Genomic DNA, 19,009 nt, shown 5'->3' on the forward strand with positions numbered 1-19,009 from the left:
ATTAGGTTTATTAGTGCCGCAAGAGCAAAGTTTAGAGAAAATCAGGAGGCTGCAATGTACAAAATGGATGCCTCTGGAAACTTTGAAGCCCATTTCCCAAAAATGTTCAATCTGACTTTTCACGAATCAAGGGTGGTGCTGCGGGCGCACCCCTCCTTCTTGCCGAAGGTTCTATCGGAATTCCACCTCAACGAGCCTTTGGTGTTGCTTGTGTTCTTTCCAAAACCTTTGTCGCTGGCTGAAAGGACTTTGCACTCGCTGGACGTTGCTCGCGCTCTGAAGTTCTACGTGGCATGCACGAAGAGTTTTCATAAGACGTCTCCGCTGTTTGTGAACTTTGGTCCTGTATACCATGGGAAGGCCTTGTCCAAGGCTTCCATCTCAAGGTGGCTCTGTGGCTGCATCACGCACTGTCACCGGTTGGAAAACCGACCGCTGCCCGGCCGTCTGAGAGCCCATTCCCCCAGAGCGATCGCTTCGACAACGGCGTTCCTGTCTGGTGTGCCCCTGCTGGACATCTGCAGGGCGGCTACGTGGAGGTCTATGCACACCTTCACAAGATTCTACTGCATCAACAGGTATTCCAGAGAGGAGTCCAGGGTCGGCCAAGCAGTGCTACGCAACCTGTTTGCTTGAAGGTGAGCCTGTTCCAGAGGTAAGAGTAATTGCTCCTGTTGCACCTTGCCACCTACCGTGGTTTTGTAATGTTGTACTGCTATGTATTCTTTATTCATGAGCATGTGAATCCATGCCAGACCCCATGCTGGAGAAGGAACAAGTTACTTTGCTGTAGCTATTGTTCTCCAGCATGGGTCTGGCATGGATTCACATGCAAACCCTCCCTCCGTACCCCTCTGAGGCTCTTCTTGGTCATACTGCCACTGTACATGGTACCAAATCTGAAGATGGCTGGCAGAGGAGGGGCTTAAGGAGAGGGCAGTCATTGACTGGGGTAGTATGACCCAGAGTACAGTGATTGGTGTAGAGGAGAAATACAGTTTGTAAGTGAAAGTGAAACAGTTTTTTCTTTTACCAAGGATTCCCGGCCTCACGACTGGGAATATTCATGAGCATGTGAATCCATGCCAGACCCATGCTGGAACAATAGTTACATGTAAGTAACTTATTCCATATATTACATGCAAGCCCTGATCAAAGCAAAAATAGAGCCATCACTGTTTGCAAATCCGGAGAACAGATTACACTGACCTCTGACCTGGCACCTCCAGAGAGAAATAACAATGTGATCCCAGGTGTGTGCTTCAGTTTTATTACCGGTTTCTCTAGACCATGTGACTATAGATCAGAAACAGAGAATGCTTGGAAATGAGATGGAGGAGCTAAACACCAGTAGCCCAATGGGATCAGTGAGAGCAGGTCAAAGGGTTCCCACCAATCGGGCAAATGCCTGAGAAGTATGAGAAGGGGAAGTGACACATCAGAGAGTAAGAAGCTGTGATGACTTGGAAGAGGTGACATAGAGGCAGTACGTTTAGATGACTTGAGGAGCAAAGGCTCAGAGAGTGCTCTGAGTAGGAATGCAATGACCTTGATTGTGTTGAACCCAGAACCGTGTTTTTTCAAGAGGATCTGAATCTTGGTGGCAGCGGTCGTAGGCAGCATAGAGCTTGCGGGGAGGGGCCGCAAACCGCTGGCTAGAGAACTACATGTAGAATAGGAGATCAAATTAACTGATGAGAAAGGGATGCTTGAGAGGCTGCCAGTAAGCCTATAAGATGTTCTGTGGGACTAGGGGAGACATGGCTGGCCTCTGGAGTAGGAGACTGGGCTCTGCAAGGGGTAGGCAGGGTAGTAGATGCTTTGGTGCCATGAGCAATGCGAGGGCTGAATGAGACAACCAGTACTGCGGCACAGTCAAGTGGAAGAGAGATGCAGGAGGTAAGCCTACACGATTTGGTGCTGCTGCTCCTTTCTGGGAAGTATAGTGAAATTGCCAAAGCGGGTCAGAGACATTGCGAGAGAAAGAGAGCCCTGATGCTGCATTCTGCCAAAGTGAAAGTCCAAAAGGGTACAGAGGAAACACATTGTGAGGAAAAAGAGAGCCCTGGATCTGCCTTCTGAGAAACATGGGGCAGAGTGTTATTAATAACACAAAGACAAAGTTCAGTCTTTGGTCAAAGTATCATTTGTTATTAGTTTATAGACAACATTTCTAGCATATAGTTAGGTTTCTCCACACTCTGTTAGGATTGCTTAGTCGTCACTGAGGAGATGATGTTTCATTTCTTTTCTAGGTTGCCTTCTTTTCTATTGGGTTCATAGTCACTATGATTGACGTTCAGCCCGTTTTAGTTTCATCTATGTTCAGGTTTCAAAGCACCTCGTTCAGGCTGAAAGTGCTTTCTAAAATTTCTCAAGATTTGTCTCTGTTTCTATGCTGCTTTCAGAGTGCTGAGCAAACATTTCCGGTTCTAGGCACTCTGTTTGGGTTCTCTATAGCCCTTTCAGGTTGTATGTGCTTTCTAGAGCTTCTCAAAACTACCCTCCTGCTCTAGGTACCCTTGAAACCTTCTCACTCTGTGGCTCTAGGCATCTTTCAGACTTTCAGTGCCACTCTCTGGCCACTTCTTAAAATGTCCCAACACCACTCTCAGCCTCTAGTCATATTTCAGGCTTCTGTGTGCCCCTCTCAGACGCTAAGCGGCTTTGAAACTTCACAGCACCCCGCCTAAAGCTTTAGAACTTTCTAAAACATCTCAATGCCCCTATCAGGCTCTTAGAAATGTTGATGCTTCTTAGCAGCTTTCTCAGGCTCTCTAAAGCTTCTCAAAGCCCCCTTGATGCCCTGGCAACTTACTAAAGATTATCAGCTCACTTGCCAGCTACGCCTTCAGTGCCAAGCGCCCCTCCAAAATCAGCACTGATAAAGAAAACATCGGCGACTTCGACAACGTCGAAGTCTATTGGTGCAAAACCTGAGTTGATATATGCGCCACTTCTGAAGAAAGAGTTCTTTAAGTCTCTTACTTCTATTTTTGAAGAGGAAGATCATTCTGACAATGATGAAGCCCCATTTGACTTGCAGTATGGTACACCCAATGTACCAGAGAGTTTTATGTCTGAGGAAAATAGAATGCAAGAAGTATATGAGAACTTGCAAACAGCAAGTGGGGTTGATACTTCCCCAGAACTTGAGTTCAGAAAGCCAGAACCGGGGGAACCTGCAGACTCTTCTTATAGACAGCTCATCTAAAAAGTGGTTGAATATTTGGGTTGGAGCAGGCCCCCTTTGCCCTTTGACCAAGACGACCTCACATATATTCTGGACAAGGGTCTACAAACTGATCCCATTTTTCCTTTTCATGTGGGACTGCAAAAAAAGGTGACTAGGAATTGGGAGACTCCGGAATCTAATCCGTCAGTCAACAAGAACTTGACAAAAAAAAACGCCCCTCCAGTAACAACCCTGACTACCTTTCGAAACACCCCACTCTGGAGAGTCTGGTGGTGCAGGCAGCTACGGCTACTTCTAAACAGACAGCGTACCCTACCATCCCTCCTGATAGGGACGACAAGCGCGTAGATGGATGGGTGAGGAAGGTATTTTCTGCAGGGAGCATGGCACTAAAGTCTGCCAACTCTACATGTGCCCTCGCAAAGTTTTTGTATACTCTATGGGACTGTATCTCCATGGCGGCAGAGCACATTTCCAAAGGGGATGAAAGGGACAGCTTCTTAGATATTGTTAAGGACGGCAAAGAAGCCATGTGCGAGTCCCTTCAATCAGGATTGGATTCTCTGTATAGCATCAGCAGATCCATGGCTACCAGCACCGTTATGCACAGATTTGCGATGTTGAGGAAGTCGAGTTTTACACCTGATGTGCAGTCTAGACTTCTCAACATGCCTTTTAACGGGTCTCATCTTTTTGGCAACAAGGCTGATGAGAGCCTTAAGAAGTTGCAAAGGCGGCAGCCAAGTCTTTAGGCACCGGTATTAGGCAACCTCAGCCTTTTCGTTCTAGTGCACAACCTTGGAGGGGTACACAAGGAGAACCATCTCCGGTTCCGGAAGCACCTCAAAACCTTCCTCTTTGCTTCTGCTTTCTCTCCCTGTCTCCCCTGTTGAATTCCTGACTGAAACTGCACTGGTTACCTGGTCACCCTTTCTGATCCCTGGCCCAGGCCCCATAAATTGCCCACCTGCACTGCCCCCCTGGCAACCCCTGCATCTGGGGACCGTTTTTCTGTATCCCTACAGTCCCCCTACCAGCACTTATGTCTGCACTTCCTTGCACTTGCCACCAGCTGGCCATTTTATTTATCTTATTTATTCCACTTTTCCATGTACTGCATTTACTTCCCTCTCCCTTCCCCCGCGCACCTTTCCTTTTCCCCCGTTTGCATGCACTTGCGCACTCTGAATGACACCTGGCCTAGTAGGATTGTTGTCTGTCCTCCCTTTGTTTCCCCCTTGCCTCGTCGCGCCTTGAAACACTTGAGTATAGGCGTGTTATAAATGCCAAATCTCATCATATCTTTTCGCTACTACTCCTCAGTTAGAAGGGCGAGTGGAATGGCCAGTCAAAGAGGCCAGAGAAGATTTCCTCGTTGTGGACAAGGTAGAGGTGCAAATCAGGCTCAAGCAGCAGCCTCCTTACCATCGGCCTCTGCAGCTGCCGCCAAAAAACCACAGGTCTTGAGCCACAGTTCACTAGCGGGGGCAGACTGTCTCAGCATCTGCAAGAATGGTGAGACATTACTTCGGATGCCTGGGCTTTGGAAACTGTAGCCCACGGTTACTGCCTTCCTTTTATAAGAAGACCTCAAAACAATCTGCCGTGGAACCACTCTTTGAGGATTCCGGATCCACTCCTTGTGCAGTAGATTTTAACCCTGCTAGAGAAAGGTGCTATAGAACAAGTACCTGTAGCGGAGAGGAACAAGGGATGGTACTCCCCATATTTTGTAATCCCCAAAAAGGATGGAGGACTGAGACCCATCTTGGACTTGAGATACTTGAACAATTTCCTCAGGAAGGACAAGTTCAAGATGGTCACACTTTCTCAGATCCGTCAAGCCCCCCAGCTCCAGTATTGGTTGGTGTCATTGGACCTTCAGGATGCTTATTTTCATGTGGCAATCATGTGGCAATCCATCTCAAGCACAGAAAATACCTGAGGTTTGCAGTTGGCGGTTCTCATTATAAATTTTGAGTTCTGCTATTCGGGCTGACCTTCGCACAAGGGTTTCACCAAGCTGATAGCGGTAGTGGCAGAAAATCTCAGGATAGGGGGGATTCATGTCTACCGCTACCTGGATGATTGGCTGATCAGAGCGCCTTCCTCCGAACAAGCTCTAGATCATCTCAAAGTCACCTGCCACTCTCTTCACAGACTGGGCTTCTCCCTCAATTACAAGAAGTCCCATATGACACCTTCCCAAAGGCTTCGGTACATCAGAGCTGTGCTAAATACATCCTTGGGAGAGAGCTCGCCACCCGAGGTGAGGGCTCAAGACATTCTTCGAGGTTACCAAATTTCAGAGTGCCCAGAATCTTCCAGCCTTTGATTTTTTGAGGTTGCTCAGCTTCATGGCAGTGCCAGAGGCTCGCCTGAAAATGAGATCCCTCCAATAGGCTCTAAGAACACAATGGTCCCAGTTTTCAGCAAATATCTCGGACCGACTTCAGATTCCAACCAGAGTCTCACAGGATCTTCGAGGTGGGCTCGCACGCAAAATATTCTGAAGGGAGAACCTTTTTGGCAACAATGGCCAGAGATTACAGTAGTGACGGACGCCTCATTCACGGGGTGGGGAGCCCATGCCAACGATCTGACAATCAGCGGTCGTTGGTCTACATCGGAGTCCAAACTACACATCAATATTTTGGAGCTGAGAGCAATCAGACTTTGCTGAAGGCTTTTCTGCCCTCTGTACGGGGAAAGAATGTCCTGCTAATGACGGACAACACAGTGGCCATGCATTACCTCAACAAAAGAGGAAATGTAGGGTCACTACCACTGTGCATAGAGACACTCCAGCTCTGGTACTGGGTAATTCAAGAAGGAATCTCCCTATCGGCAGTTCACCTAGCCAGAGAGGAGAACACGGCGGCAGACGCTCTGAGCAGGCAGTGCAAAGTCTCCCACAAGTGAGAACTAGCTCAGGAAGTCCTTCAAGAGATCTTCACCTTTTGGGGAATCCCCCAGGTAGATCTGTTTGTGACCGGGGTCAACCAGAAATGCAGAAGATATTGCTCCAGGGAATTTCCCCCGAGAGGATCTCTAGGAGACGCGTTCCTAGTGGACTGGGAGTTTCTACTCCTGTATGCTCTTCCTCCAGTCCCTGTCATTCTTCACGTGATCAGGCGGTTGAGAAGGTTTGGGAAACACATGATCCTAATTGCCCCGGATTGGGCCAGGAGGACGTGGTAGCCGGACCTTCTGGATATGTCCATCTGTCCTCTGATGCGTCTTCCACAAAGATGGGCCTTATCTCGCGAGAGGAGAGTTGGGTTCTCCATCCAGAGGTCAAGACTCTCAACCTTCACGCTTGGTTTCTGAAAGGCTGAGATAAAAGGATTGGGACTTCCCGGATGACGTAATGGAGGTGTTGCTTTCGGCCAGGAGACCAGCAACAAAGTCTTTTGTACCGTTGCTGTTGGAATAAGTTTTGCAACTGGTGCAGGGAAAAGAATGTTGATCCTTTTCTATGTAAGACTCTGGATTTTTTATCCTTTCTTCTATCCTTAGCTAATTTTGGTCCTTCAGATTGGTACCACTAAAGGCTACTTAGCAGCGCTATCCATCTTTAAGCGTTCGTCAGAGGAATACTCCTACTTTAAAATACCACTGGTGCCTCAATTCCTAAAGGGGCTCACTAATGTGTTCCCTCCATCTCCTTTCCAGGTGCCGGTTTGGGACCTTAATCTGGTTTTAGAATTCCTCATGTGTGCTCCATTTGAACCTATGCACTCATGTCTGTTAAGGTTATTAACCTTTAAAACAATCCTATTGGTAGCTCTGACATCAGCCCGTAGAGTGAGCGAGTTGCAGGCACTTTCATCCAAGCCACTCTTTACCATCTTCCACAAGGACAGGGTTGTGTCAGGGGTCAAACCCTCCTTTTTGGCCAATATAATTTCAGACTTTCATTTGAGTGTGAAAATTGTTCTGCCTTCGTTCTATCCCCCTCCTCATCCTGGTAAGGAAGAGGAAAGACTCCATCGGTTGGACCCTTGGAGAGCATTAAGCTTTTACATCTGCAGAATGTCTAAGCTGAGAGTTGACGACCAACTTTTTACTGGATATACAGGACACAAGCTCAGGCTGTTTCCAAACAGACCTTGTCTATGTGGATAATTCTCACTATAACAGAATATTAGAAGCTTGCAGGTAAAGACACTCCGGAAGGTTTAAGGGCTCATTCCACCAGGGGCACGGCTACATCTATGGCCCTTCAGAGGGGGAGTACCTATAAAATCAATTTGTGAAGAGGCAACGTGGTCTTCCATACGCACATTTACTAAACATTATTCCCTGGATTACTCCCTTGGCCAGGATGGTTATTTTGACAAATCAGTCCTTCATTCTATTCATGAAAATGTATAAATTACAATTTTACTCCCTCCCCCAAAACATACCACTGCTTTGGGAGTCTGTCAAAGAGGAGGAATACTTGGGACGACACAATCCATTTGAAGAACTTACCCTGGTAACGTTCTTTCGATTGGATGTTCCTCCCACGTATTCCTCATCACCCTCCCATCCTACCCCGCAGTAGAATAGCCCGTGCTATTACAGCTTCCGTTCCATCAACGCTGAGTACGGCCACTCCCGTTTTTAACTGGTATATCTGCTGCAAGAGGAGGGAAAAACAGAACTGAGGCCAACAGGCGTGGTGCATGCTATATATGCACTTCGATGACATCTCCCTGAACGGGGGCCTTCAAATGACATCGGCTCGACACACAGCGCCCTCTGCCAAAAAATAATTCCGAAGCAGCTGAAGCTATGACGACAAGTGTCAAAGGTGAGGAATACGTGGGAGGAACATCCAATCGAAAGAACGTTACCATGGGTAAGTTAATTGTTCTTGTTGTGCATGCCCTCTTGTTTGATTGAAGATCTTTAACATTGATGGCTGGGTTATTGTCCTTAGCTTTTGCTGCTACAATCCTCTTTAAAGCTCGGACATGTGTAAAGTTTTGAACTGTTTTTGAACCAAATAAGCAGTGTTGAGCAGAAACTTTGTGTACTAACATGTAATCTGCTGTTTTACTGAGGATTCCTGTCTAAAGCAGGCAAGTGACAAGTTGCCTTCCTTTCCAGCCTACTACTTACCGAAACCCGGTGTGCAGCAGTACCACTTTCGCTATGTGGACTGTCATGGGGCAGTCTGCAGTCAGAGTGCACCTTTCACCTTTGGTGATCCGCGGCCCATGGATGAGCTGGTGACACTGGAGGACGACGAGGCCAACACAGATATGCTGCTGGTGGTGCCAAAAGCAACAATCCTGCAGGTGAGGCTCATCTGCACATGGGACGCAGTAGACGTCCAATGACACCAAAAGTGGTGAGATTGAATGATAGACATTTTACTAATTAAATCTTTTTAATAGTGTCATTATTTCACCATTATCAGTCTCCTCTGTGACCTAAGGTGCAAAGAGTTGAATCTTGTAGCAATCTGGAAGCCTAAAATCTAATGGTTTTAGTACCAGGTCTGAAACAGAAAACCAATGTGTGTGTACACAACATACTTAACCTATACGTGCCTCTGTTCCTGTTAATTTAGTTACTGTGCTGTTCATTTGTATGGTTTCTGCCACTACAAGGAGGTTAAGCCTTTGAGGAGGACACGCTTACTTCAGGGTTTGAGGGCAGGGCGCAAAACATATGTTTCGAGGACATGCATAGCTAATTGGTAGTACTGGGAATATCTGTCCATAGAAGGGTAGGACCCGGTGAGCCTTAGGAGAGCTCACCAGTGTTAGGGGAATTTCCCTAAAGTCTACCAGCACGTGAGACTCTATAAAACTATCCCTTGGTATGCAGGCCCCAACTCTTAGTATAAGTTTGTACTACCCAAAAGTTTGGTAGAACGGAAGTGCAGCCAGGCTTATTTTAGGAGGAGTATGTGAGCTGTAGGTAAGTACAATGAACTCAGTAAATACATAGGCCCAAAGAAACTCACACACACTTGTAGTTATAGTAAAATAGACATTTATTTTATATACACAAGTTATATTCCGGTAAGTAAGTACTATGTAAACTACTCAACACAATAGAAAACATCAGCAATACTTCAGGTGAGTAAACCAATAGTAATGGAATCTACATTTCTTTGTTAAGTAAAATCACTTATTATAGTCACTCGGAAAATTTTCTTTTGTAGGAATAAAAAAGGGTATTCAGCACCAGCAATACCAGTTCAACACTTGTATAGACGTATAATACTTTTCAATGGCCACAGGGCTTTAGCAGTCCATCCCTAACTAGTTGTGAGTCCGTTTGGAGGGAATACAGGTAAGGCACAGCAGCAGACAATGTAAAGTTCCAGAGGATACTTTGTTTATAAGCAAGTAGAATGCTTTTGTTGCTCAAAAAGTTATCAGGGACCTTGGGAACGTCTCCCTACATGCGCACAAGCATATGGCCTGGGCGAACGGTATCAGTAAATACCCAAACACCAGAATCATCACTCCAGTAACACAAGAGCGACAAAATGGCTTGAGGTAAGTGCTACCCTACAGTACCTGAGGAGTGATGAGGAAGATGCAGATGGATTCTTGACGAAAGTAAGGACTCTAGAAGGGATGATGCAGCAGCAGTCGAGAGAAAGGACTCTCAGGAAGGAATTCTTCGTACTCCCATATTGGTCTGCAGTTTTGGCACCTTTTCACAGGCTCCAAGAGTGAATGTTTGCTGCCCGGCCAATCCGCCTCAATTCTTCGGTCCTGCACTCTGATGAGGGTATTTTGAGGAGGGGAATTATGTCTGTGAATGTCCAATTGGAGCTCCCCAAAGTTCTGGGAGGATTTGTTCACGGGAAGACAATGCACTGCAGTTGGGTCAGAGGTCCCCTTTATTGGCGGTTTGCAGCCCAGGAAGGTCACAGCATGTCGGGGGATGTCTCATTCTGCAGGTTGTCTTATAGCTAGTTGGTCCCACCAGCCAAATGGAAGGAGTAGTCCTCTTTGGAGCTCCACTATCGATTCAAAAATGGGTCAGGACATCAGTGGTCTCTTCGTGGTTACCGGAAGGATCTGCATGGGTCTCTGGTCATCTTCTACCGATCTTCATTTCCAGCGGTCAACTTGCCTTCTGCCTCAGAAACCTCACCTTTGATTAGGATTTCACACACAGCCTTTGCAAACTGTCCCTGCAATTTACAGAAAGGGGTGACTGGCGGTCCAATTAGGATAGCTAGCCCCCCAGTGGGTACTGGTTCCTTTCAGGCACACCAGAAGACAAAGCATACCAGAGTGTTGGGGTCCTCCCAGGCTTCCTGTCCTTGCAGACACACTGGAGCCTTGGTAGGCTACACAAAGTATTCCAGCCAAAGACAAAATTTAAATCAGGACCTCCCCCTCCCCGGATGGTGGAAGAAGGGCCAAGAAAGGACAACCACACAAGAAATGGCAAAAAAAGAAAGGAGCCACCACGTTGGAACAAAGGTGACCCTCCTCTGCATAGCCACAGCTGTGAAGACAGCCTGCAGTGGAGAATAGCACAAAAGTCGGTAGAACCCGTCCACTGCCACCAGCCATATCTGTAAGCTTGTCTCTGTAACAGAATTGTTAAAGGAGCTGAGAGAGAGGGGATACTGGGTAACCCCTCAGCACTCCCCGTAGGGTGGTATGTGCTGATCTCTCATAAGGAAACGGCTAAGAAGGATGACAAGTCTCCCTCTAATCTTGAGAACAGCAGTTCTCAAGAAATGTAAAAGAATATAAAAAGGAGAGACCAAAGGGCTCCCAGCAACACTGCACATATGTTGCTGTGTGCTGCAAAAGTGAAACACAGATGCCTTTTTAAAAAGGTAAGGAGGAAAGCAGGACTCACTAATATAAAGGTAAAGATACAGAACAGGGTCCCATGATCAGAGCCAGAAAAAAATAAATGAAGGGGAAAGGCTCCCCTCATTCAGCAGAACAAGAACAAGTCCAGAAAACTAGCAAAAAGTGCTGGGGGTCTCACTAGGAGAGGTGACTATGCATAACACTGATAACTCTCCCTAACAACCAGGTCCTACCCTTACAGTGGGCTTTTGAAGTGCAAAATGTCATAAGCCATTGAAGAGCATGAGGTGATAACCTTTAGAAGGGTAGGACGTGTGAAGCCATAGAAGTGGTGACTATGCATGTCCTTAGTTAGGCAGGACATAGTGTAACTCATGTTCCTTGAAAGTCTAATTTGGCAGCAAGGAGCTGTTATGTTTGCGCTGTAAAGGAAACGGCTCCTCGCTGCCACATTTTCGTCATTTGCACGGCAGGGTGCAAACGTGCAGGACAAAAGGTGGATTACACATGTAGCGTTTACTTTTCATTGAATGCACCGCTTGCTATGCTTGCAATTACAATTAAACCCTCCCGACCTGTATGTAGATCTGCATACGGTCAGCATAGGCATGGAAGGGCATGGTTGACTGAGTAGGCTCATGCTTAGTTTAAAAGCAAATGGGAACGAGTGGTCTGGTGGGAAGGTTGCCGAAAACTCCAAACAAGGTAGTGGGTGACCAGATCATAAATGGCTGTCATTTCTAGGAGGATGATCTTGACAGGACAGTGGTTGGATGAGTGTCCTATGATGTCGTTCTTGAATGTGAAGAGTGAAGTTTTGGTGCCAAATTAGTAGAGCTACGTGGTTCCTGTGCATTTGTGTCAGGTACCTGCCCAAGATCTCAAAGGGAAACTGAATTGATACTGACACTTCACCAGAGGGAAATAAAAGTCTCATATTACCCCATAGTGTTAAATGTTATGCACACCCAAGAAGAGGGTCAAGCATTCAATGAGCAGTAAAGCAAAAAGACTAAGGAGACGCGCAGAAGAAGCAGTATTTTGTGAAGTAAACTAATCAACCCAAGTGCATGCAATCCTAGAAAATCCTTGTTATGTACAGTGAGTCACTGTGGTATGTACTGTAAGCACCCTCAGAAAGAAAAGCACTCAAAGTCCTTAAGTGCTGATGCATGTGATTGCAAACATTAACAATACTTATTCTTGTACCTGAAACCAGTATATAGTCCTTTATTCTTGAGACCCTGTCTCCCTTTTTGCCATCATGACCTCTAAGTCTAAGAGCTGTCTGGGAGTTGAGGTCTCAATGATTCTCCATTTTGGTCACCTGTTTCTGGACTGTCTACAATATGCCTTTATCCTTTTGGAAAGCTGGCCTCCAGAGCTGCACACACTTTTTCCAGAGGAGGCCTACACAGTGATGTGTATTTTAGTAATTATCTTACACTCCACATGGCCATGCCGCATTATTAAACCACCTAGAGATCACGTTATATAACAGTGGTGGGAAACTTGCACCCCTCCATTGTTTTAGCCTAGGATCCCCATGATCCCTCACCATTTGACTATACTGGCTAGGGCTGATCGGAATCATAGGACAAAACATCTGGAGGGCTGCAGGTTGACCACCACTGTTATATAATAGTCTCAAGATCGCTCTCAGGTTTGCTGATCCTTAACACATCACACATCACCTTGCATCTGCATTCAGTGTTGCTGCACTTCAAAACGTTTTTGGGGTGTGTTGCTTAATTCGAATTTGGGTGCTTCTGTTTACCTTGCATCATGCTGCACTGTATTTCATTCTGCTGTGCCTGATATCGAACTTGACTGTGTGCACATGCTACATTGTATTTCATTGTGCTTTAGCTCAAATCAAACACGGCTGTGCACTTGCTGTTACCATTTAAAAAATAATAATTACATTTTTACTGGGTGCACAACTGTTACTTTACTACCTTTCAAAATAGTGTTTTCTGTGAGTACCTACTGCATTCATGTCCTACCTTGTCCTCTGTGCCTCCCCCTATCCACTGTCCCCCAGCCCATATGCCCCCCCTTATGCCTCAGTACATCAGCCTGGTAAGTGTCTCCTCACCACTGTAGCTATGTCGCCATCTATCTCTCCTATCTTCTCTAACTGGTTCTCTATTTTCTATCCCTCTCCTATCACTAAATCTGTCCGGAAGAAACTTAAAAAGGACATACTGGTCTCCAACCCAGGCCTTCCTATTGCAGACACCTGTGTCACGGCTTCCGCCAGAGAGACTCTCACAGACATCCTCTTTGTTGTTTCCTCACCCAATTTGTGGACTCTCCTCATTGTTGCCTTTCTCTCTCCTATCGCCTCTTCTCCCATTAACGGTGGCACCCGATGGGAGGTCCTCCTTGACCTCTTCGCCATTTCCAGGGTCATCATTAATGTCTATCGGAATGGAACCATCATGGTTCAGTGTCCTCAACCCAACCTTCTCCTCTTTGACAGGCTCCTACCTCGCCTCTCAAACCTTACCTCTCCCCCTGGGCAGGCTCCCTTGCCTACTGTACCTTCCTCCTCCTCTCCACAGGCTCCATTGCCTGCTGTGCCCTCTTCCTCCTCTGCACAGGCTCCCTTGCCTAGTGTGCCCTCCTCCTCTGCGCAGGCTCCCTCTCCTTTCATCACTGTCCCGACACCCTTGTCGGCCTTGGCTCCTGTGCCACCCTCCACTATCCCTCTGGCTCTTCTGCCACCCTCGGGGGGACCACCGTCCCCTGCGCCCCGCCCCGCAGAAGACCTTAAAAGATGGCAAGCTGCTCCATATTGCCACGCTTAACTCTCGCTCTGCTGTCAAACACTTCTCTGACATCTGCAACCTCCTTGAACTCATGGATCTTGATGTGCTCGCCATCACAGAGACATGGTTCAAGGGCAGCTCTGTGACAAGCTTTGACACACTCCTCCCTGAAGGATACAAGATCCTCTCTGTGCCCAGGCCCAATGGGACAGGAGGCTGAGTGGCCCTGATCTTCCCAGAATGGATACCTGCGTCCATCATCCCTACTCAGGCCAATTCCTCCTTTGAGTGCCTAGTCTGCAGGCCGCCAGGACAGTCCACTCTCTTCCTATTGGAATGGGCTGACCTCGCCTCCTCTCTACTTTCCTCTTTCTCTCAATTCCTCCTGCTAGGTCTATCCATCTGGACTCTCTGACTCCTCAGGACCCTTCTGCAACCTATGCGATTCTCTCTCGCTCTCTATCGTACCCTCTGGCTCAACGCCAATGCTGGCTCAATGCTTTCATCTCTCTGACATCCCTCTCACTATCTCTCTCGGACGGACCACTCTCTTCTCTCATAACATTTGAAGCTCGCCCCTCCTCTTGCATTGGCACACCCGGTGCGGCCACTCAGTCTCAAAGTCACCAAACCCATGAAAAGGGTGACTGCGGTTGCCTTTGCCTCCACCTACTCGCCGCTGAACCATACCCTGGCACAGCCCTCGCTAACTTCAATCTCTCTATCTCTAACACCCTTGATACTCTTGCCCCTGTCATGAGGATCCGCCTAAAGACTTCCAAAAAGTGCAACTTTTGGTACGACTCTGATCTGGCTGCCCTTAAACGTAAGTGTAGGGCAGCTGAGCGGAAATGGAATTCGTGGGGCGACCCTCTGACAAACTGGCCTGCCAGCTCCTTCAAAGGCAATATCGACTCTGCATCCGCACCAAGAAAAGAGTCTTTATTCAAGCCTGCATCTCTGCGGTGTCAAACAACACGGACAAACTTTTCAAAGCCTGTAAGGAACTGGCCAATCCTGCAGCAGCCTCCTCTTCTGACACACCCACTCAGGACCTTTTCTCGGCCCTGGCTGCACACTTCACCGCAAAAACCCAAGACATCTTTTCCGATCTCTCTCCTCCACACCACCTCATTCACCAACACCTCTGGAGCCTTCCTTGGCTTCTCCACCACTTCTCCTCTCTTCTCTCACTCCCGTCACACCTGATGAGGTCGCCAAACAAGTCCGGTTTATGAAGGCTTCATCCACACAGATGAACCCCTGCCCCTCCAAAATCATTAAGGACAAGATTGGCTCTCTCGCTCAAGCCTTGACTGATCTCTGCAATCTCTCGTTTGCCACTGGAGTTTTCCCAACTTCTCTTAAAGACTCCCTTTGTCACCCTCTATTTAAGAAACCCTCTGCCGACCCCTCCATTCCGGCAAACTACCGCCCTATCTCTATCACCCCTTCCCTGGGCAAACTCCTGGAGAAGCTGGCTATCTCTCAGCTCACTCTCCACACTGAAACTGCTGGTTGTTTCCATGACCATCAGTCTGGCTTTAGAGCATCCACAGGCACGGAAACTGCTCTTCTCAACACCTGTGAAGACCTGGTCTCAAATCTTGACACTAACACTCCCTCTGTCCTCATTATTCTTGACCTCTCCTCTGTTTTTGACACTTTAAATCACAACATCCTGATTGCACGTCTGCATGACACTCTGGGAATCACAGGTCAGATTAATCTCCTTCCTTTCCGACCGCCCATCCCAGGAGGAACTTGGGTCCTTTGTCTCTACAATCACTCTTTCAACCTGTGGCGTTCCCCAGGGTTCTAACCTATTGCCCTGGTTCTTCAATGTCTACATGGCTGCCCTTGCACGTGTGATTGCCACTTTCATCTCTGACGTCCAGTGTTATGCGGATGACACGCAACTCTCCCTCAGGCTACCCTCAGGAATCTCCTCTACCTCGCTCATATCTCATTGTTCTCAGCCATGGTGTGCTGCAAACGACCTCTGCATCAAGGCCAGTAAGACTGAGATTGTTTGCATTGGGACTCCTGCTCCCGCTATCCCAATCTCACTTTGACCGGCCTCCCTAAGCCCTGCGCCTGCACCCACCTGTGAGGCAAAAAAACGCGGGGTCAACTTCAACTCCACTCTCTCCTTCTCCACTCATATTTCGGACATCTCTAAAAAGTCCAACTACCAGCTACACCTTCTCAGAGGTACTCTTCCTTTTCTTACCTTCCCCCAGCGGCTCACTGTCTCCAGAGCCCTGGTTCTCTCAAGGCTGGGCTACTGCAACTGCTGGACAACCTCCCTGCCTCTGCTCTGCACCCTCTGCAACTCATCCAGAACAGAACCACAAGACTTAACCTTGGCCTCAAGCCCAGGGACTGCATCTCTCAGGTACTGAAATCCCTTCACTGGCTCCCTGTGGCTGCAAGGATCAAGTTCAAGACCCTCTGCATTGTCTGCAAGGCTTTCTGGGGTCTGGGACCTACCTATTTGCAACCTTGGCTGCCTAAATACTGTCCTTCCCGAGCCCTCTGCTCATCTACCTCCAACCTTCTACGAATGAGCCGGTCCTCCAAGCAGAGATTCGGAGGGAGATCTTTATCCTCTGCGGTTGCCTCCCTCTGGAATAGCGCCCTGCCGCACTCCATCTTGAGCCTGATCTGCTTAAGTTCCAGAAACTCCTTAAGATATTCCTCTTCTGCTATTTCTTCGCTCTCCCTCTACCCTGCCCACCTTTCTCTCTGCTCTATCCTCTATCCCGCGCAGCCTGCTGACCGGCTGCCTGGTGTATCTCAGAGTCTGGCACCCTTGCCAGTCCTCTCGCACTTTCCTCCGGGCTTTGCACTTGCCTCATCGTACTACACTTGGTCAATGACCCATGAGAGTGGCATCTCTCCGCACTTACCCCAGCTTCTGACTGACTGGGAGCACTTGGTCCCTTCCACTGCCCCCAACCGCTGCACCTGTCCCCCCTCCCCTCTCCTGCACCTGTCTGCGCACTTGCACAATCTGAATGCACCATGCCTTGAAGATCGTCTATTGGTTTTTCTCTTGTCTCCTCTCCTTGCATGGTGGCACCTCAATGCTCTTGGGAGAACTGCAAAATCGTCGTTCGACCTATTTGCTGTTATCTACACCATTAATTGTATTATATGCACTTGGTCCATGCACCCACTCTGCCCGTGCAGACTTGTATCGTTCAGAAATTCAAGGGCTCTGAATGACTGTTTTTTCCCCCTTTTTCCATCACTACTTGAGCACTTTGAAACATTTGCTTTGTGTGTAGGCGCATTACAAATAAACAATAATATACCATGCCACCCAGTGCTGCTCCTTGGGATTATTCATATGAAGATGGTTACATTGAACCTAAACTGCCACTGAAGTATCCAATCATGCAGCTGGGCTTGTCAAAGATAAAAAGCAAATCTCTTATGAGAGGACACTTCCATTAGAAGTAGATGCCCACAACTGTCGCCATTCTTAGTGTTTGTCCAAGATGGATTTAACAGGACCTCTCCTTCCAAAGTGCATATTATCTCAGCTGTGGTATTAGTACCTTGAAAATATTGTTGATGGTTTGCAAATAGTTGAACAATGTTGCTTTTGAGCCCATCCCTGATCCTCATTGTGATCCCCAGTGCTATGATGCAATATGTTCTTGCCATGCCCCGAGTCTCCGGCATTTTCAGACTAACTGATCTTCCACCCACCCGTCCCTAACAGCACCAACTGGAGCAGAGTCAAGAGGAGAGGAATACCCTCATGAGGGGGAAGTTGCAGCTGGAGGAGGAGGTGAGCAACTTGCAGGCCAAAGTGGAGCAGCTGGAGGAGGAGCTCGGGATCTCGAGGGAGGAGCATGCGACACTGACAAAGAAATATGAGGTGAGCAGTCCAGCAGCTCGAGGACATGGAAGTGCAGTATTGCTAGGAAACAAGAATGGCAGAGTACTTCTTGACAATGTGAACCGTAATCTCTGGTGTGAGAAGAGAGTGAGAAACAGTTCGCATTAAATACTTATGAACAAATTCACTTCCCGCCACTGCATCACAACACCCACTTTAATTATAATGCTGAAGTAAGCTGCCTAATAGTTAACATTTATAGACTCCATTTTTTTATAGGTAGTTGTCGCAACTCCCTGGTAAATAGTGTTCTTTTTCTGTAACTAAAGCTCTATTTTAATTTTGTTTGCTACTTTGAAATGTCTGTGGTATTTTTTTCGTGTAGTCACATTATGTATTTTCTGCATAGGGTGTAAAATGTGATTTTCCATATGAATGACCGAGGTTCTTTACACAAGTCCAGATTATTTTGTGTGGTCATAGTGTATACGTTTGCCACCTATGAGGTCAGTTTCTGTACTTCGTATTCATATGTGTTACCTGTTTCACACCACTTCTGCACATGCCCGAATGTGATTTTGTCCTTGTGGTAACACTGGTTTAAGGCAGTGTCTCTGCATTGTTTTCGATGTCCTTGTTTGCACATTTTTGTTAATTATTTTACATATTGTGGGAACGATGGCATGACTTGCTTTTCTTGCCACATAAAAAAAAATGAAAACAAAACCGTTATTCGTTTTTCCACTATGACAAAGGAACAATTTCTGGGGTGCCTGATCGAATTATGAATGCATTTTCTAATGTTTCAAAATGGATTATCTATGAATTGGCTGAGCCGACTTTCTTGATTTGTTTTGTGTGCACTTGTTCTCGAGAGGAAATAGATGCACACTGAAAATCGAAGGGGACAATTTTGAAATATTCATCCCGGAAAGCTAATTTTTGGAAGTTTGTAGAAACCCACCTTATTGTTGATAACACAACGGCCATAACATTTCACCACATCGGCATTTGTGGTTGAATGTGGCCAAACCTATTTCTTGCCAAATTTGGTTTCCTTAAATGTAAGATGTGAAATGTTACCGAAGGAAATGTTTTCAAACTTTCCTATACTAATTAAAACGTAACTTACCTATACCTACCCGTAAAATGCTCACTTGTGTTCAAGGACTTATCGGCTTGCGCGGCTGCAATGACTGAGGAGAGGGATGCTCTATCCCTACAGCAGGGTGACCAGGCGGCAAGGATCCTGGAGTTGGAAGAGGGAATTCAACTTGTTACTGAAAAGGTGTTGGGGAAAGAAGAGGAGCTGGACAGGTAACTATGCCAAGAATCGGGAAAGCAGTGAGTTAAGAGGCATTGCTTACCAAGGAAGTTGGGCAAGACTTTGTTGCAC

The 19,009-nt window shown here is 47.1% G+C and overlaps 1 protein-coding gene across 2 annotated transcripts in view; it reads left to right on the top strand.

The window, feature by feature from the left end:
- CALCOCO1 (calcium binding and coiled-coil domain 1) overlaps nt 1–19,009 on the top strand; it is a 417,334-nt gene that overhangs the window by 108,544 nt on the left and 289,781 nt on the right. For both annotated transcript variants that reach the window (XM_069653276.1, XM_069653277.1), the window contains exons 5-7: nt 8,294–8,484; nt 17,494–17,652; nt 18,782–18,930. In XM_069653276.1, coding sequence (XP_069509377.1) covers nt 8,294–8,484; nt 17,494–17,652; nt 18,782–18,930 — 499 coding nt within the window. The remainder of the gene's footprint in view (nt 1–8,293; nt 8,485–17,493; nt 17,653–18,781; nt 18,931–19,009) is intronic.

This window comes from Ambystoma mexicanum, chromosome 3q, assembly GCF_040938575.1.
Source record: "Ambystoma mexicanum isolate Mex_15411 chromosome 3q, UKY_AmexF1_1, whole genome shotgun sequence".
Classification (NCBI taxonomy): domain Eukaryota; kingdom Metazoa; phylum Chordata; class Amphibia; order Caudata; family Ambystomatidae; genus Ambystoma; species Ambystoma mexicanum.